This window comes from Podarcis filfolensis (assembly GCF_964270895.1).
Source record: "Podarcis filfolensis genome assembly, chromosome: 13".
Taxonomy (NCBI): Eukaryota; Metazoa; Chordata; class Lepidosauria; order Squamata; family Lacertidae; genus Podarcis; species Podarcis filfolensis.
Genome location: NC_139615.1, coordinates 44,397,551 through 44,418,760, shown reverse-complemented (window position 1 = coordinate 44,418,760; position 21,210 = coordinate 44,397,551). Strand labels below are relative to the sequence as shown.

The window sequence follows — 21,210 nt, the reverse complement described above, 5'->3', positions numbered from 1 at the left end:
CCCGGTGCGCTTCATATCACATATCACTCCACTTGCGATGACATGTACTGGTTGCCAATCAACCTCTGAGCCCAATTCAAGATGTATAGATAAAGAAGTCTCGATAAATTTGGCCACCAGTTACTTAGAAGACCACATCCTCCTGGGCAGATCTCCCTGCCTGTTGAAATCAGCTGAGGAGGCACTGGTGTGTTTTTTTAATTAACAATTTCAACATAACAACGTATCAAAACTGTTAAGTTGTGGGTGAACATATCAGACGGCACAGCGATTCTTCAAACAGCTCTTGTTTATTCACAGGCCAGAACAGAACTGAACTGAAGGGTTCAGCCAGCCTGCTTATATAGAGCTCCAGTACAACGCAACTGTAACCAATTTCTGTAACTATCCAATCACTGAACGTCACTTTCAATCCCTTATTTGCATATGTGGACCTGAGTGAAAACTATCTACAGTATCTCCCTGCTGGCCCAGGGTGAGGACTTCAGTACATAACAAAAACATCTCATATTCGTCATTTCCCCCCTATTTCCCCCCATCAAACCCTCCCTCCCTCCTCCCACAAGACTTCCCTCAGCTCCTCTCTCTGATCTCTCAACTAAATATTGTTCTCTGCATACTGTAAAATTGTATAAATCCTTATATTACCTATCTACTACATTAACAATCAATAGATTTGTGGATGTTTATTCAAAACCTGCCAAGGAGTCCGATTCATTTTGTTGTCTTTTTAAGTAATACAGTCATACCTCGGGTTAAATTCACTTCAGGTTGAGCATTTTCAGGTTGCGTCCCGCGGCGACCCGGAAGTAACGGAATTGGTTACTTCCGGGTTTCGCAGCTCGCACATGCGCAGACGCTCAAAATGACGTCACGCGCATGCGCAAAAGCAGCAAATCGCGGCATGTGCACCGCAGACACAGGTTGCGTTCTGCTCAGGATGCGAACGGGGCTCCGGAATGGATCCTGTTCTCATCCAGAGGTCCCACTGTACGTAAAATGTTTTCATTCTTCTTTAAAGTCTGTTTGTCAATTTAGCCATTTCTGCATAGTTCATCAATTTCTCTTGCCACTGTTCTTTTGTCGGGATTTCCTCATTCTTCCATCCTTGTGCTATCAAGACTCTTGCCGCTGTTGTAGTATACATAAATAAATTCTTCATTTCCCTTGGCAGGTCTTGTCCTACAATCCCTAACAAAAATGCTTCTAAAATCAGCTGGGGAGGCACTGTTGGCACTGTGCCATCCTCTGTGGTCCTTCGTGGTGGCGGCGTGACCTGGCCCTTCTTGGCAGCAGCCTCCAGGTTATGAATCTTCTGAGGAATCATACCCTCCAAGCGTCCCTATTTTCCAGGGACAGTCCCGAATTTACAGAAGCCATCCTAGTTTCTGATTTGATTCCAGAAAGCCCACTTTTCCATAGGATGTCCCTATTTTCATTGGAGAGATGTTGTAGGGTATGGAATAGGAACTCAGTTCCAGCCCCTCCAAGTGGCCACCATTGTCATTCCAGTCGTACCTTGGCTCCCGAACAAATCGGCTCCCGAACAATTGAACCTGGAAGTGAGTGTTACGGTTTTCAAATGTTCTTTTGGAAGCCGAACATCTGACAGGACTTCCGCGGCTTCCAATTGGCTATAGGAACTTCCTGCAGCCAATCAGAAGCCGTGGTTTGGTTTCCGAACGTTTTGGAAGTCGAATAGACTTCCAGAACGGATTCCGTTCGACTTCCAAGGTATAACTGTATAAGAGAACAAGTGAGGTGTTCGTGGTGAGTTCTGGCACCTCTTTTCTAGAAAAAGAGCATTGTTTGTACCCTGCCCATCTGGCTGGGTTGCCCGAGCCACTCTGGGCAGCTTCCAACGTATATAAAAACATAATAAAACATTAAACTTTTTTTTTTAAAATCCCCTTACGAGGCTGCTTCCAGAAGTCTTCTAAAGGTTGTATAGTTACTTCTCTCCTTGGCTCAGGGAGGGTGGGTTGGATAACTCCATACACTCCAACATTTCTCCAACAAAAACAGGGATGTCTTAAGGAAAAGCAGGACTTTCTTTTTTTATATATATAAAATATTTTAAGAAAATATTTTAAGGTTTTAAGAATTTATATAAAATAGAAAAAACAAACCAAAAAACAAAAACAGTAAAAATACATACAAACCATACAAAACATATACAACAAGTATAATTTCAATCCCTTATATTCATAAAACTTACTTTCCCGACCTCCTCATACCTCCCCTTTCTGTATTCCAATCTCTAATTAATTCAATTCAGCAGATCCTTCCCCTAATTTCTGTATAATTTTTAACCTTTCTTTTCTTGATCACATAATCATTACAGCTTATAACCACTTAATTTCTGAATCAACATCGTTCTAACCTTCAATAATTTTACAATGTTTCCTAAGATAGTCCTTAAATTTCTTCCAATCTTCTTCCGCTGTCTCTTTTCCCTGATCTCAGATTCTGCCGGTCATTTCTGCCAGTCCCATATAGTCTATAACCTTCATCTGCCATTCTTCCACGGTGGGTAAATCTTCTGTCTTCCAATACTTTGCAATGAGTATTCTTGCTGCTGTTGTAGCATACATAAAAAATGTTCTGTCCTTCTTTGACACCAATTGGCCGACCATGCCCAGAAGAAAGGCCTCTGGTTTCTTCAAAAAGGTATATTTAAATACCTTTTTCATTTCATTATAGATCATTTCCCAGAAAGCCTTGATCTTTGGGCATGTCCACCAAAGGTGAAAGAAAGGAAAAGCAGGACTTTCGAGGATCAAATCAGAAACTGGGATGGCTTCTATAAATCTGGGACTGTCCCTGGAAAATAGGGACCCTTGTTGGGTCTGCAAATAGAGTCCTGGAAGGCTGCATTAAAATCCAGAGCTCCCCACCTCCACCTTAGTCATCCTGGGGCCACCCTTCAATTAAGTTCTCTTTCTCTAAATCGTCCTTGATGGTGTACAACAGGCATGTCCAACAGGTAGATCGTGATCTACTGGTAGATCACTGGATGTCTGTGGTAGATCACTGGCTCCACCCAAAGAAGCTCAACAACTTTGTCTCCCCTAAAAAAAGCTCAACATTATTGCCTTGCATCCCCCCAAAACGGGGCTTTCCTCCCCCTTAAAAAAACTTTGACCTGAACCCCTAAAAAATGGGCCATCCCATCCTCCCCCAAAATAGGGCTTTCATTCCTAAAAAAAGCGCTCAACTTTGACCTGAACCCCCCCAAAGGGGGTAGATCACTGCCAGTTTTTAACTCTGTGCATAGACCGCAGTCTCTTGGGAGTTGGCCACCCCAGTGTACAGCCAACAGCTGCTACTATTTTCTGCTGTAAATCAGGAAACCCAGCATCCTTCCAATTGAAATAATAAAATTTAAGGTCTTATATATAATAATAAATGTTCATAAATGTACCAACCAAGCACGTACAGTACATAGATCAGCACAGGAAGCCCGACCTGAAACCATTTTGACTCCCAAACTGACCAAATGTTTTCTCTGCAAGGAGGGAGGGGGTGAGGGAACCTTCCCATTGTCTCAGGAATTGGGAAATCACCATCTCAAAGGGTGACAGATTACCAGGAAAGGCAATCAGATAAGGCATTATCAGATAACCTGACAGACAGGAAAAACAACAACATTCCAATTTCTGTTGTAGACTACCTTTTCTGTGATGTAGGTATGATGTTTGTGGGGGGTGGTCTTGGGTTACACCCCTTCTGTGATGTATGTATGGTGTATGGAGGGGTGGTCTCGAGCTCCAGGGCGGGGAATTTAAAATGTCTATATAAGGGCAGGCACACCTTGTTTCTGGGTTCTCCTCCTTTCCTGCCTGTGAGGGGAGCACCCTGTTGCAAAAGATCAATAAAGATCAGGCTTACTAGCTGCTTTGCTTCTTAATATTCTCTGGTTGGCCTCTGTTATTTTCTCCTACCAATAGGGAACCCACATAAGGACTCTATACAGGCTCTTGGATACACCGTAAGGGAAAAGGGCAGATTTTGTTTACAACACAAGATTAGGGTGTTTTATCTCCTCTCCTGCTGATAAGTAGTTGGTTGATTGAGTCGAGCTGGAGCTAATTAAGGCTTTCTCCGAGACTTTATCTAAAACTTTTAGCTTAAATTTATAGTAATTAAGGAAAAGATACCAAGCAATAAAATACTAGAACTGATAAAAGCTAATAAAAACTAATAAAAACCGCACAACTGACGGGGCGCTCAAAACGATGCTTCCTCTAACGGCAGCTTTCCTCTTCAAGATTTTTACTGTCCCCCGCTGTGTACCCTAGGCAGTCTTGTGCCAAGAGGGAGGTCAACACAAAGTAGAGATTATCGCCTGGGTGAGATTTCTCCTATGCTGGTTAAACATCTGCCTTACATCAGATAAAGATCCTCTCCTCAGTGAAGTTTTGTTAGACCCCTTTCTTTCCCCAGGGCTACAACAGTTTAACAAGAAGGTACAGCAACTTGGGCTGTTGGTGGAACTTTTGCAATCGATGTCCCTACCATCTGCCAAGGCTATAATAAAAACTAGGTTGTGGGATATTGAACGCAAGGAACTAACACTAGCAGCAGAGAAAACATGCTCCGCTCTTTATTTTCAACTTTCTTGGGCACATGAAATTAACCACAATTACCTTGAATTTCTGCTACTCAAGAAAGAAGGGCATTTTCGCTGGCCAGGTTTAATTCAAATTCATCCAACCTCCTGTGGGGAAGGTTCTCAAGCAAGGTGGAAGGAGAAAGAACTTGCCCATGTGAAGACCACCTGGTGGAAAGCCTTACACACATGGTTCTCATTTGTAAACTATATGTTGATCTCCGTCAGCAATTTCTAGATCAACTCTGTATCCCCAAATGGAAACCAGAGTCGGAGATCATACATTTTCTATTACTGGGGAATGATTAGGCTCATCAAGTTAGTGGCTAAATATCTCTGTTTGGTTTTTTGTCGTCGAAATACACTGCAGATGTCTGATCTCCCTGGAGACCTAGAGATGTGAGGATAGACTGCTCTGCCTACAGTGGTGCCTCGCAAGACGAAATTAATTCATTCTGCGAATTTTTTCGTCTAGCGAATTTTTCGTCTTGCAAAGCACGAAATCCCATAGGAATGCATTGAAAATCAATTAATGCGTTCCTATGGTCAAAAAAAGTCCAAACAAAGCCAAATTTGGTACAACAAGAGTTTATTAAGTGCTCTTTAAAGTCACACATACTGTAAAGAGCATTTCAAAATTCAAACCCAGAAAATTTTTTAAAAAACAGTAGAGTGGCCCAATGGTCACAGAAAATCATAAAAATGCAGAAAAAAAACACACAAGCTTCCAGATTCTTGCAAACCCCTCCCCAACACCAAGTCCTTGAATTCCAAACACCCCAACCCAAAATCCAACCCCCCCAAAAAAAGTTTTAAAAGCTTAACTTACCAAATGGCTGCAAAAGAAGTTTTGGAAAAGCTTCAAAAATCACCAAAGTCTTTAAAAACCTCAAAAAAGGCTACTATGTACACTGCGTTCTATGAGTTGCTCCTCGAAGTCAAGTCGCAACTGTATTAACGGTGTTAAGAAAAAGGAAACAAACTTGCAAGAGGTTTTCGTCTTGCGAAGCAAGCCCATAGGGAAATTCGTCTTGCGAAGCAGTTCATAAAACGGAAAACCCTTTCGTCTAGCGAGTTTTCCGTCTTGCGAGGCATTCGTCTTGCAGGGCACCACTGTATTTTCTTTTAGCAAATGTTTTGTGCCACTGGGGAAGTGGTGATTCTGTACTGATTTGTTTTGGATGTTTGCATGTGATGCCAGTAAAAGGTTTGATGATGATGATGATACAGGCAATCATGATGATGATTGCGGCGGTGGGAACAGTGGGTTGGGAGATTGCCACCTCTTGCACTTCTGCCACCTGAGGCAAGCGCTCCACCCTGGCCCAGGCATTAGGTGGGGTGAAGGGGAAGCCCCTTGGGCAGGGGCCCCACAGCCACCCTGCCACCTCCGCCACTGTCCTCCGTGTTGATTTCAGGTGAGATCTTACCCAAATCACACAAGATCTTGTGGTGTGCACCAGCTCTCGCCCAAAATTGGTGCACATGGTCAGTGGCGTAGCGTGGGGGGTGCAGGGGGGGCCAGCCGCACCGGGCGCAAGATCTGGGGTTAGGGCAAATCCACGGGTTAGGGGGCGCAAATCCACGGGTTAGGGGGCGCAAATTACTTGCCTTGCCCCGGGTGCTGACAACCCACGCTACGCCACTGCTCATGGTACTGCTACTTCTCTGGCGGTGGTGAAGGTGGCAGGCTGCAGTCCCTATTTTCCAGGGACGTCCCTGATTTAGAGAAGCCGTCCCGGTTTCTGATCTGATCCCAGAATGTCCCACTTTTTCTTGGGATTGTTACGGTAAAAATCTGGGTGCGAGGCTGCTCAGCCACCCAGCTCGTCGGACTAAGTCCGCGGGTCCCTGCGGAGGAAAAATGAGCTCAGCCGGAGACAGGAGCAAGCTGCAGAAGATCCACGTTTATTGCGCAACAGGTTCAAGGCGAGATTGAACAGCGAGAAAGGGGTGACATAAACTTTTGAAACTTCCCTCCATGTCCCAGAATACAGTGCAAAATACATCCCAGTTACATCATGAATACATTAAAGAGAGGTTGGGTTACACAGATTACATCATGAATACATTAAGAAGAGGTTGGGTTACACAGGATTAACATATGGAGGAGGGAGGGGGGAATATGCAGAGCTGGAGATATGCGCAGATAAGCACATCCTGATGAGAAGACAATGGTCCATGTACTGGCATTTCCTGGAGGAAAGGCTGGGCAGAGTGATTTGACAGGATTAGGGTCTTGACACTTTGCTTGAGGGATTATGGAGGACAGGGGAGGTGTGATGGGGTCCTAGAGAAATTGAGCAAATTGGCACGTTGATTTTCTATGAATTTTATAGATTTTAGTCCCTTTTGACATTGACAATTGGAAATAAATTGATATATTGTAGCGAAGAAGAAGGTGAAGAAGACATGCCCCCCCTCCGTATCAGGATGTTCCTATTTTCATCAGAGATAGGCTGGAGGGTATGGAGTTATCTGTCCCTTGAGCCGTCTGAAGGTAATCCTGTATAGGGATGGTTGGTTTTTTAATGTTCAATGTTTCATTATGGGGGTTTTTTATGTTAGAAACCGCCCAGAGTGGCTTGGGCATCCCAGTAAGATGTGTGGAGTATAAATAGTAAAATTATCCTTATGGAATGGGACGTCCCTATTTTCATTGGGAAAATGTTGGAGGGTATCAAGTTGCAGTGACAGGGCAAGACAGCACCTGCTGTTTTGTTTTATTTATTTATTTTAATCGGGTTAAGTACTTAATTCGTTCCGGAGGTCCGTTCTTAACCTGAAGCGGTTCTTAACCTGAAGCACCACTTTAGCTAATGGGGCCTCCCGCTGCCACCGCACTGCCGGAGTACGATTTCTGTTCTCATCCTGAAGCAAAGTTCTTAACCCAAGGTAATATTTCTGGGTTAGCGGAGTCTGTAACCTGAAGCGTATGTAACCTGAAGCGTCTGTAACCCGAGGTACCACTGTATCTATAATCATATTTTTAAACAATTTTTTAAACAATATAATCATACGGGACGTGGGTGGCGCTGTGGGTTAAACCACAGAGCCTAGGATTTGCCGATCAGAAGGTCGTGGTTCGAATCCCCACGATGGGGTGAGCTCCCATTGCTCGGTCCCTGCTCCTGCCAACCTAGCAGTTCGAAAGCACGTCAAAATGCAAGTAGATAAATAGGTACCGCTCCGGCGGGAAGGTAAACGGCGTTTCCGTGCACTGCTCTGGTTCGCCAGAAGCAGCTTAGTCATGCTGGCCACATGACCCGGAAGCTGTACGCCGGCTCCCTCGGCCAATAGAGCGAAATGAGCGCCACAACTCCAGAGTCGGTCATGACTGGACCTAATGGTCAGGAGTCCCTTTACCCTTTACCTTTATAATCATTACATTACATTCAGATTTCAATTTCCCCCTTCCCTGCTGACTTCCCTCAATTTCTGTCCCTGGTTTATTACATCTCACATTACATTCTGCTGTTTATATATCCTTCTATATTGTCCTACTATTAAGTTTCCCGTTTTTTGTAAATAAAATTGCAAACGTTTATTTAAATCCTGCCAATGACTCTGTTTTTTGTTGTTGTTTTTTCTGCAGATATGATGTAAAAGGTTCCCATTCTTTTTCAAAGTCACTATTGTTTTTCCCCTCGCAGTTTGTCTGTTAGCTTTGCCATGAGTTGGCAAGGAACCTCCTAGTTTTAGCTCTAACTGCGAAATGGGATGAGCCACCCCCGGTACGGCTTTTGGTAATCAAGTATTGTATGACGCAAGAAGAATCAACTCTACCTGGAGAGTGTAGGGTTGTTGAACCATCATCATTTTTTATTATGCCAGAGAGTCCACCGTCCTTGTTCTCTGCTAACTCTGAGCAAATTATATAACCCAATAATTTTTTATTTGCTAGTACAGTACTAATTCTGTTCCAATGGAATTCTGGCTCTTTTTTCCTCGTTTAAGTGAGTAGTCGTGATGCCCTGTGCCTGGGAGGTCAGAGATCTACTGGGCTGAGTACATATCCTTTACACAAAAGTTGACAGCTCCACTGGGTGTGCTGGAGCACCAGAGCCACAGTCTCGCTCCTGTGATTGGCAGCCTCTTTCAAAATCTTGAGGCCTACAACAGAGGACCTCTCTCACATAGCAAGGTGCAGCAGAAGATGAAGGGAGTTTGGGTGTTGCTCCTGGCAACCTGTTTTGCCAGCTCCGTTGCGGAGGCAGGTGAGTGGCGGCCTAGGGTGAGGAGAAGGCTGTGTTGTGGGAAAGGGGGGCAAGCCCCAGGATTTTGAGACAGCTACGAAGCAATAACGAAGAAGGATGTGCCTTTCAGTATGTGCATCACGACTTTCCTTTGCCAAGTCGTACCTTGGAGGTCGAACGGAATCCATTCCGGAAGTCCGTTCGACCTCCAAAATGTCCAGAAACCGAAGCGCAGCTTCCAAAAGAACGTTCGAAAACCGGAACCCTCACGTCTGGATTTCGATCGTTCGGGAGCCAATTTGTTTGGGAGCGAATTTGTTCGAGAGACAAGGTACGACTGTATATCATCACAACCATCCCAGGTCATTAACAAGGGTTTGCTGGGAAAGGCTTCCAGTGTCTCATGTTTGCCAGCCGATCTGGAGAACCTGTGGTCTTCCATATCTTGTGGGGCTCCACCTTCCACTATCTCTGAGCATTCACCATCCTGGCTGGGGCGAAGGGGAGTCCATTAACATCTGGAGAGCCAACTGTTTCATCTGGAGGGCCATTGTTTGATAGAATAAGCTCAGCTACTGCCCTTATCTCAGAGAACAATGCGTCAGGCTAGGACGGGCGCCTCTGTTCTTACTGAGCCACTTTCAAGGCTTCTGGGTTTGCCTAAAATAACGGCTGGAGGCTCAAGGCACATAGCGAGTCTTCTGTTGCTTTTTGTGACTTTGGAAGATGAAGAGTCAGGCTGGCACTCATTGTTAAATAGTAATCAAATAGAGACTATTCTGTGTGTGTGTGTGTGTGTGTGTGTGTTTATTTGCAATATACATCAGTCATAAACAGTGATTTATACACAGCTGTTTTATTTATCTGGCAATCCCATCCTGGCCAGAAGCACCAAATTTCTATTTAATTACATTTAACTTTTAAGTTGTTTCAGATTTTAAACCAACTCATGGAGGGCTTTGGAGAGACTTGTTGTAATAATATGGATTGGACAGTGAGGGCTCATCAGGACTTCCTTTTGAGACATGTTTCTAGGCACTGATCTGTGCTTTAAAACCCAGGTTGTAGTGGTTTGTTTATTTTATTTGTCCCGGCACTTTCCCCGATAAAACCAGCATTTTGCTGTTGAATCAGAGCAAACGGCAATCAGGCTTTCTGTATGAGCCCTGAGATTGGTTCAAAATGCCTTTGTTGGAAGGAAGATGTGCTGGGTGATTTTGTGCTTGGTTGTTTCAAGGCATTTTGCTCTATAGGTTGATACCCTGAGATTTTTTAAATTTATTTTTTAAACCATAGTCAGAATATTAAAAAGATGGTGGTGAGGAACCACAGCTGTCCATTTGCTAAACACCTAACAGATAAAGTCGCTTTCATTTGTTCGTACTTGAACGTCCCCTCTATTTGACCTGGTTTTTCTTAGCAAAAAACCATAGCCTAATGATGATGATGATGATGATGATGATGATGATGATGATAATAATATATTATTATTATTTATACCCCGTCCATCTGGCTGGGTTTCCCCAGCCACTCTGGGTGGCTTCCAGAATATTAAAATACAATAGTCCATTAAACATTAAGAGCTTCCCTAAACAGGGCTGCTTTCAGATGTCTTCTAAAAATCTGGTACAGTGGTACCTCGGGTTAAGAACTTAATTCTTTCTGGAGGTCCGTTCTTAACCTGAAACTGTTCTTAACCTGAGGTACCACTTTAGCTAATGGGGCCTCCTGCTGCCGCCGCGCCACCGGAGCACGATTTCTGTTCTCATCCTGAAGCAAAGTTCTTAACCCAAGGTACTATTTCTGGGTTAGCGGAGTCTGTAACCTGAAGTGTCTGTAACCTGAGGTACCACTGTAGTTGTTTTTCTCTTTGACATCTGATGGGAGGGCGTTCCACAGGGCGGGCGCCACTACCGAGAAGGCCCTCTGCCTGGTTCCCTGTAACTTGGCTTCTCGCAGTGAGGGAACCACCAGAAGGCTCTCGGCACTGGACCAATACAATATGATTGTATTTATGCTTCTGTGTGTGGTGGCTGTTTTTCACTGTTTTTAGCAAATGAGTGAAGTCGGATCTATGATTGATAGTTGAGTTGCTTGGACACTGGGCATTAGGAATCTGTGGTGACCCAAAGAGCTGCTTTTCTCCCTCCCCTTTAAGACACTTTCCCATTTCTGCCTTATTTCCAAGCAGTCCTTGCAATTTCCATAGTTTGGCCTGTGATGAAAGAGGGGCACCCAAGGGAAGTTGCCCCACTGCAACACAACAACTTGCAAGGCTCCCACTCCTTAAGAATCACTGAACTTAATCCAAAACTAAGAACTTGTCAAAAATGTATAACTTGCTGTTGGAATGGAATACACAGGATGAAACAGTTAAATCAGCTATGATCAAGTGGGCACAAGATATTGGTCATAACATTATGTTTGAGGACTGGGAACGGTTGTGGACCACCGGTATAAAATTTACGGCATGTAATGCCTTAAAAGAAAATATTATGAAAATGATATACAGGTGGTACATGACTCCAGTCAAGCTCGCAAAAAATTTACCACTTGCCTGATAATAAGTGTTGGAAATGTAAAGAGACTGAAGGTACATTCTTTCACCTTTGGTGGACGTGCCCAAGGATTAAGGCTTTCTGGGAAGTGATTTATAATGAAATGAAAAAGGTATTTAAATATACCTTTCTGAAGAAACCAGAGGCCTTTCTCCTGGGCATGGTCGGCCAATTGGTGTCAAAGAAGGATAGAACATTTTTTATGTATGCTACAACAGCAGCAAGAATACTCATCGCAAAGTATTGGAAGACAGAAGATCTACCCACCGTGGAAGAATGGCAGATGAAGGTTATAGATTATATGGGACTGGCAGAAATGACCGGCAGAATCCGAGACCAGGGAAAAGAGACGGCGGAAGAAGATTGGAAGAAATTTAAGGACTATCTTAAGAAACATTGTAAAATTATTGAATGTTAGAACGATGTTGATTCAGAAATTAAGTGGTTTTAAGCTGTAATGATTATGTAATCAAGAAAAGAAAGGTCAAAAATTATATAGAAATTCGGGGAAGGATTTGCTGAATTGAATTAATTAGAGATTGGAATACAGAAAGGGGAGGTATGAGGAGGTCGGGAAAGTAAGTTTTATGAATATAAGGGATTGAAATTATACTTGTTGTATGTGTTTTGTATGTACTTTTGCTGTTTCTGTTTTTTGTTTTTTTATTTTATATAAACTTTTAAAACTTTACTAAATATCTTATATAAAAAAAAAGAATCACTGAACTTACTGTACACTGGTATACATGGTTAATTCAGAATTACCGTATTTTTTGCTCTATAAGACCATAAGACGCGCCTAGTTTTTGGAGGAGGAAAACAAGGAAAAAAATATTCTGAATCCCAGAAGCCAGAACAGCAAGAGGGATCTGGCTTCTGGGATAGCCTCTTGCTGTTCTGGCTTCTGGGATAGCCGTGCGAAGCCTCTTCAGGGCAGCGGGATGAAGGCTCCCTCTGCCCTCAAGAGGCTTCGCGCAGCTATCCCATAAGCCAGGACAGCAAGCGGGATCGCCTGGCAGCGGGGTGAAGGCTCCCCCAAAAGCCGCGCTCCCTTTAAAGAGCACGCGGAGCGTGTTTGCGGCTCTTGGGGGCTTTTCCCCGAGGAGGGAGAAGGGACTGATGGACAGCCCTTCTCCCTCCATGGGGAAAAGCCCCCAAGAGCCGCAGACACGCTCCACGCAGCTCTTTAAAGGGAGCGCTGAGCAGAGCCTGCTGCCTGCATTCGCCCCATAAGACGCACACGCATTTCCCCTTACTTTTTAGGAGGGGAAAAGTGCGTATTATATAGCAAAAAATACAGTATGCTTATTTGAGTTTCATGGGGCTTGCTCCCAGGTAAGCTGGTACAAGATGGCAGACTCAGTTTCAGCAATAGGGCTGGAACTGGGCAGAACAGGGATATTGTGCCGTTAAAAACCGTATCTCCACATTCAGGACCAGCGGCACGTAGCTGGCTTTCCTTGTTCCAGGCGGGAGAAGCAGCAGTGGCAGAACTGTTATGAGCCGGGGGTGTCAAGCTGCGTGCCAGACTCCACTGTTCCCTAGATCTGGGTTCCAGATCCTTCTAATCCCTGGATCCAGGAAGTGTTAAAAGTTAATAAAGCAAAACTAGCTTCTTGAGGAGGACGAAATAAGCTCTGTGTGAGTCAGCAGATGAGAGGGGCCACTCCCTCAACAGATAACGCCACAGATGAGTTGAGTTATGTAAGCCAGAAGCCGATTTCTGCTGGAAACCAAGGCTGAGGTTAGGGGAGAAACAAGACCCTTTTAGGGTCTTGATGCTGTGAACCCTTCCATCAGGCTGGGGATATTTGTTTCAAAAAAAACCCATATATTTTTTTTATATATATAATAATATTTTATTAGGTTTAACAATAAAAAGATACAACCAAACATACAACAATAAAACACACACACACAAAAGACACAACAATACAATCTTTCATAATACATAGAATACAAACACAACAAATAAAATAAGGCAAACACAAATCACTCTTTTCTAGTTATTCATCTTTGATTAACTTATTTTCCTGACTTCCTCACACCTCCCTTTTTTGTATCCCTCTTTAACAATTTGTTCAGCAAATTCATATCCTGCTACTTTATCCTTAAATATTTTACCTCCCGAATTTATAGTTTCAAATTTTTATCTCTTGTTACTAGAGCCCCTTCATTTTATTTCAATGTCATCCACATTCATACATTTTACAATACTTCTGTAAATAAATTTTAAATTTCCTCCAATCTTCTTCCACCAACTCTTCTCCCTGGTCTCGGATTCTGCCAGTCATCTCAGCCATTTCCATATAGTCAATTACTTGCATCTGCCATTCTTCCAAGGTGGGTAGATCTTGCGTCTTCCAATGCTTCGCAATGAGTATTCTTGCTGCTGCTGTAGCATACATAAAGAAAGTTCTATCCTTTTTTGGCACCAATTGGCCAACTATGCCTAGGAGAAAGGCCTCTGGTTTCTTCACGAAAGTGCATTTAAGCACCTTTTTCATTTCATTATAAATCATTTCCCAGAAAGCCTTAATCCTCGGACATGTCCACCAAAGGTGAAAGAATGTACCTTCAATTTCATTACATTTCCAACATTTATTCTCGGGCAAATGGTAGATTTTTGCAAGCTTGACTGGGGTCATGTACCACCTATACATCATTTTCATAATATTCTCTCTTAGGGCATTACATGCCGTAAATTTAATCCCAGTGGTCCACAACTGCTCCCAATCAGCAAACATAATATTATGTCCTATATCTTGTGCCCATTTAATCATAGCAGATTTTACCATTTCTTCCTCAGTACCAAAAAAAAAAAAAACCAAAAAAAAAAAAACCATATATCATAAAGACACCACAGTCTCCGCTGTGCCTCATTCCGCTCAGAGACTGGGGTGCTGTGTAACAGTACCAGAACTCCTAGAGACCAAGGTCCCTTCAGCCCCCACCCATAAAATATTTGAGGGGCCCAGAGGGCATTGATGGGCATTGCCATTCAAATGGTGTGCCTGCAACACATCATGTGATTGATTATGTGGGGCAGGTCTTACCTGGGCCTTGCCAATATTTTATTCAAGTCAGCAACCCTGAACAGTACAGTGGTACCTTGGTTCCTGAGCGGCTTGGCTCCCGAACAAATCGGCTCCCGAACGCCACAAATCCGGAAGTAAGTGTTCCTGTTTGCGAACGTTTTCCAGAAGCTGAATGTCCGACGCGGCTTCCGCTTGAGTGCAGGAAGCTCCTGCAGCCAATCGGAAACCACACCTTGGTTTTCAAACGGTTTCGGGAGACGAACGGACTTCTGGAACGGATGAAGTTCAACAACCAAGGTACAACTGTACTAGTTATAGCGCAGGGTACCATTCCTTCAATGTAAAGCTGTGTTCTGATTATTTTTAAATCCAACACAAAGCAGGGGTACCAACTTGAATAAAATACAGCCGTACCTTATAAGTCGAACGGAATCAATTCCAGAAGTCTGTTCGACTTCCAAAACGTTAGGAAACCAAAGCACAGCTTCTGATTGGCTGCAGGAAGCTGCTGCAGCCAATCAGAAGCCACAGAAGCCTCGTCAGACATTCGACTTCCAAAAATAGTTTGCAAACTGGAACTATCACTTCCAGGTTTGCGGCGTTTGGGAGCCAAAACGTCTTGTTATCAAGGCGTTCAGAATCCAAGGTGTTGGGAGGGCAGAGAAGGCTCGCCACACATAATGGATCACATGATGTGGTACACACACAACATTTGAATGGCAATACCCATCAACTCCCTAGCAAACACTCCCTAGCTGGTATCAAATCGGCTTTGTAGAAATCTGTGGTGCAATTGCATTTTGAATGCTGCTCAATCATACCTGAGATTGAGGCACAGAAATTATGAATTACCCCTACGCCTATCTTCTATCTTGTAGATGTTAGCTGGAGAGTAAAAGGGAATGAAGAAGAAAGAGGTGAAATGGATACAACAGAAAGACCAGGCAGGATTCAGCAAACAGCTCAAGAAACCAGCAAAAGTGGGAATAACTTTCTCAATATCGAAAAAAGGATGGGAAATGTAGAGGAAAGGGGTGCTCCAAAACAAACAAGCGGATCTCCCGACACCACCACAGAAGAGACCACGACCAGCAGCTCGCCAACCAGGCCTGCCAGCATTCCCACAACAACCAAAACCAGAGAAGACAACAATAATATGCCCTCGCTGGCCACAGCTCCCGCCACTGAAGCAACAGGCACCACAAACGAGACGACCGCAGCAACCAAAAAGGAGAACACCGCCGACACCTTAGCGTTGATGACTACCAACAGTCCCGCAACAACAACTAAGGCCTCGCCTGTCACGACTACCACAGCTACCACAAACATCACCACCTCATCGCCGGTCACGATTGCCACCACGCCAACAACCACAACAACAACCACCTGCTATCCGACTACGATTACCAACATTCCCACAACCACCTCAATGACCACAACTACCGCCACTCCCACAACCACCAGCACTGACTCGCCTGTCACGACTACCGCCACTCCCACAACCACCAGCACTGACCCGCCTGTCACGACTACCGCCACTCCCACAACCACCAGCACTGACTCGCCTGTCACGACTACCACCACTCCCACAACCACCAGCACTGACTCGCCTGTCACAACTACTGTCACTCCCACCACCAGCACCACTGACTCACCAGTCACAACTACAGCCACTCCCACAACCACCAGCAATGACTCGCCTGTCACCACTACCGCCACTCCCACAACCACCAGCAATGACTCGCCTGTCACGACTACCGCCACTCCCACAACCACCAGCACTGACTCACCAGTCACCACTACCGCCACTCCCACAACCACCAGCACTGACTCACCTGCCACTCCCACCACCAGCACCACTGACTCGCCTGTCACTACTACAGCCACTCCAACAACCACCAGCACTGACTCGCCTGTCACCACTACCGCCACTCCCACAACCACCAGCACTGACTCGCCTGTCACCACTACCGCCACTCCCACAACCACCAGCACTGACTCGCCTGTCACCACTACCGCCACTCCCACAACCACCAGCACTGACTCGCCTGTCACCACTACCGCCACTCCCACAACCACCAGCACTGACTCGCCTGTCACCACTACCGCCACTCCCACAACCACCAGCACTGACTCGCCTGTCACGACTACCGCCACTCCCACAACCACCAGCACTGACTCGCCTGTCACTACTACAACCACTCCCACAACCACCAGCACTGACTCGCCAGTCACCACTACCGCCACTCCCACAACCACCAGGACTGACTCGCCTGTCACCACTACCGCCACTCCCACAACCACCAGCACTGACTCGCCTGTCACCACTACCGCCACTCCCACAACCACCAGCACTGACTCGCCTGTCACCACTACCGCCACTCCCACAACCACCAGGACTGACTCGCCAGTCACAACGACCGCCACTCCCACAACCACCAGCACTGACTCGCCTGTCACAATGACCGCCACTCTCACAAGCACCAGGACTGACTCGCCTGTCACAACTACTGCCACTCCCACCACCAGCACCACTGAATCACCAGGCACGATTACCACCACTCCCACAACCACCAGCACTGACTCGCCTGTCACCACTACCGCCACTCCCACAACCACCAGCACTGACTCACCTGCCACTCCCACAACCACCAGCACTGACCCACCTGCCACTCCCACAACCACCAGCACTGACTCGCCTGTCACAACTAGCGCCACTCCCACAACCAGCAGCACTGACTCACCTGCCACTCCCACAACCACCAGCACTGACTCGCCTTTCACCACTACCGCCACTCCCACAACCACCAGCACTGACTCGCCTGTCACGACTACCGCCACTCCCACAACCACCAGCACTGACTCGCCTGTCACCACTACCGCCACTCCCACAACCACCAGCACTGACTCGCCTGTCACAACTACCGCCACTCCCACAACCACCAGCACTGACTCACCAGACACAACCACCGCCACTCCCACAACCACCAACACTGACTCACCAGACACGAATACCGCCACTCCCACAACCACCAGCACTGACTCACCTGTCACAACAACCGCCACTCCCACAACCACCAGCACTGACTCGCCTGTCACCACTACCGCCACTCCCACAACCACCAGCACTGACTCGCCTGTCACGACTACCGCCACTCCCACAACCACCAGCACTGACTCGCCTGTCACTACTACAACCACTCCCACAACCACCAGCACTGACTCGCCTGTCACGACTACCGCCACTCCCCCAACCACCAGCACTGACTCGCCAGTCACAACGACCGACACTCCCACAACCACCAGCACTGACTCACCAGTCACAACGACCGACACTCCCACAACCACCAGCACTGACTCACCAGTCACGACTACCGCCACTCCCACAACAACCAGCACTGACTCGCCTGTCACCACTACCGCCACTCCCACAACCACCAGCACTGACTCGCCTGTCACGACTACCGCCACTCCCACAACCACCAGCACTGACTCGCCTGTCACAACTACCGCCACTCCCACAACCACCAGCACTGACTCGCCTGTCACAACGACCACCACTCCCACAACCACCAGCACTGACTCACCTGCCACTCCAACAGCCACCAGCACTGACTCGCCTGTCACGACTACCGCCAATCCCACAACCACCAGCACTGACTCGCCTGTCACAACTACCGCCACTCCCACAACCACCAGCACTGACTCGCCTGTCACAACTACCGCCACTCCCACAACCACCAGCACTGACTCACCAGTCACAACTACCGCCACTCCCACAACCACCAGCACTGACTCGCCTGTCACAACGACCACCACTCCCACAACCACCAGCACTGACTCACCTGCCACTCCAACAGCCACCAGCACTGACTCGCCTGTCACGACTACCGCCACTCCCACAACCACCAGCACTGACTCACCTGTCACCACTACCGCCACTCCCACAACCACCAGCACTGACTCGCCTGTCACAACTACCGCCACTCCCACAACCACCAGCACTGACTCGCCTGTCACAACTACCGCCACTCCCACAACCACCAGCACTGACTCGCCTGTCACCACTACCGCCACTCCCACAACCACCAGCACTGACTCACCTGCCACTCCCACAACCACCAGCACTGACTCACCTGCCACTCCCACAACCACCAGCACTGACTCGCCTGTCACAACTACCGCCACTCCCACAACCAGCAGCACTGACTCACCTGCCACTCCCACAACCACCAGCACTGACTCGCCTTTCACCACTACCGCCACTCCCACAACCACCAGCACTGACTCGCCTGTCACGACTACCGCCACTCCCACAACCACCAGCACTGACTCGCCTGTCACCACTACCGCCACTCCCACAACCACCAGCACTGACTCGCCTGTCACAACTACCGCCACTCCCACAACCACCAGCACTGACTCGCCTGTCACAACTACCGCCACTCCCACAACCACCAGCACTGACTCGCCTGTCACAACTACCGCCACTCCCACAACCACCAGAACTGACTCGCCTGTCACAACTACCGCCACTCCCACAACCACCAGCACTGACTCGCCTGTCACAACTACGGCCACTCCCATAACCACCAGCACTGACTCGCCTGTCACCACTACCGCCACTCCCACAACCACCAGCACTGACTCGCCTGTCACAACTACCGCCACTCCCACAACCACCAGCACTGACTCACCAGACACAACCACCGCCACTCCCACAACAACCAGCACTGACTCGCCTGTCACGACTACCGCCACTCCCACAACCACCAGCACTGACTCGCCTGTCACCACTACCGCCACTCCCACAACCACCAGCACTGACTCGCCTGTCACCACTACCGCCACTCCCACAACAACCAGCACTGACTCGCCTGTCACCACTACCGCCACTCCCACAACCACCAGCACTGACTCGCCTGTCACGACTACCGCCACTCCCACAACCACCAGCACTGACTCACCTGCCACTCCCACCACCAGCACCACTGACTCGCCTGTCACAACGACCACCACTCCCACAACCACCAGCACTGACTCACCTGCCACTCCAACAGCCACCAGCACTGACTCGCCTGTCACGGCTACCGCCACTCCCACAACCACCAGCACTGACTCGCCTGTCACAACTACCGCCACTCCCACAACCACCAGCACTGACTCGCCTGTCACAACTACCGCCACTCCCACAACCACCAGCACTGACTCACCAGTCACAACTACCGCCACTCCCACAACCACCAGCACTGACTCGCCTGTCACAACGACCACCACTCCCACAACCACCAGCACTGACTCACCTGCCACTCCAACAGCCACCAGCACTGACTCGCCTGTCACGACTACCGCCACTCCCACAACCACCAGCACTGACTCACCTGTCACCACTACCGCCACTCCCACAACCACCAGCACTGACTCGCCTGTCACAACTACCGCCACTCCCACAACCACCAGCACTGACTCGCCTGTCACAACTACCGCCACTCCCACAACCACCAGCACTGACTCGCCTGTCACCACTACCGCCACTCCCACAACCACCAGCACTGACTCACCTGCCACTCCCACAACCACCAGCACTGACTCACCTGCCACTCCCACAACCACCAGCACTGACTCGCCTGTCACAACTACCGCCACTCCCACAACCAGCAGCACTGACTCACCTGCCACTCCCACAACCACCAGCACTGACTCGCCTTTCACCACTACCGCCACTCCCACAACCACCAGCACTGACTCGCCTGTCACGACTACCGCCACTCCCACAACCACCAGCACTGACTCGCCTGTCACCACTACCGCCACTCCCACAACCACCAGCACTGACTCGCCTGTCACAACTACCGCCACTCCCACAACCACCAGCACTGACTCGCCTGTCACAACTACCGCCACTCCCACAACCACCAGCACTGACTCGCCTGTCACAACTACCGCCACTCCCACAACCACCAGCACTGACTCGCCTGTCACAACTACCGCCACTCCCACAACCACCAGCACTGACTCGCCTGTCACAACTACCGCCACTCCCACAACCACCAGCACTGACTCGCCTGTCACCACTACCGCCACTCCCACAACCACCAGCACTGACTCGCCTGTCACCACTACCGCCACTCCCACAACCACCAGCACTGACTCGCCTGTCACGACTACCGCCACTCCCACAACCACCAGCACTGACTCACCTGCCACTCCCACCACCAGCACCACTGACTCGCCTGTCACAACGACCACCACTCCCACAACCACCAGCACTGACTCGCCTGTCACAACGACCACCACTCCCACAACCACCAGCACTGACTCACCTGCCACTCCAACAGCCACCAGCACTGACTCGCCTGTCACGACTACCGCCAATCCCACAACCACCAGCACTGACTCGCCTGTCACAACTACCGCCACTCCCACAACCACCAGCACTGACTCGCCTGTCACAACTACCGCCACTCCCACAACCACCAGCACTGACTCACCAGTCACAACTACCGCCACTCCCACAACCACCAGCACTGACTCGCCTGTCACAACGACCACCACTCCCACAACCACCAGCACTGACTCACCTGCCACTCCAACAGCCACCAGCACTGACTCGCCTGTCACGACTACCGCCACTCCCACAACCACCAGCACTGACTCACCTGTCACCACTACCGCCACTCCCACAACCACCAGCACTGACTCGCCTGTCACAACTACCGCCACTCCCACAACCACCAGCACTGACTCGCCTGTCACAACTACCGCCACTCCCACAACCACCAGCACTGACTCGCCTGTCACCACTA

General features: G+C 48.1%; 2 protein-coding genes across 3 annotated transcripts in view; one reads left to right on the top strand and one right to left on the bottom strand.

The window, feature by feature from the left end:
• Positions 1 to 5,184: 5,184 nt before the first annotated feature.
• LOC310747938 (tigger transposable element-derived protein 1-like) overlaps positions 5,185 to 21,210 on the bottom strand; it is a 943,100-nt gene continuing 927,074 nt past the window's right edge. For both annotated transcript variants that reach the window (XR_014541036.1, XR_014541037.1), the window contains one exon: positions 5,185 to 5,230. The gene's annotated coding sequence lies outside the window, so the exon portion shown is untranslated. The remainder of the gene's footprint in view (positions 5,231 to 21,210) is intronic.
• LOC310747466 (uncharacterized protein) overlaps positions 15,561 to 21,210 on the top strand; it is a gene marked incomplete at its 5' end in the record, with an annotated part of 35,297 nt that continues 29,647 nt past the window's right edge. Inside the window, one exon of the mRNA XM_083581834.1 lies at positions 15,561 to 15,658. Within this exon, the coding sequence (XP_083437960.1) occupies positions 15,561 to 15,658 (98 nt within the window). The remainder of the gene's footprint in view (positions 15,659 to 21,210) is intronic.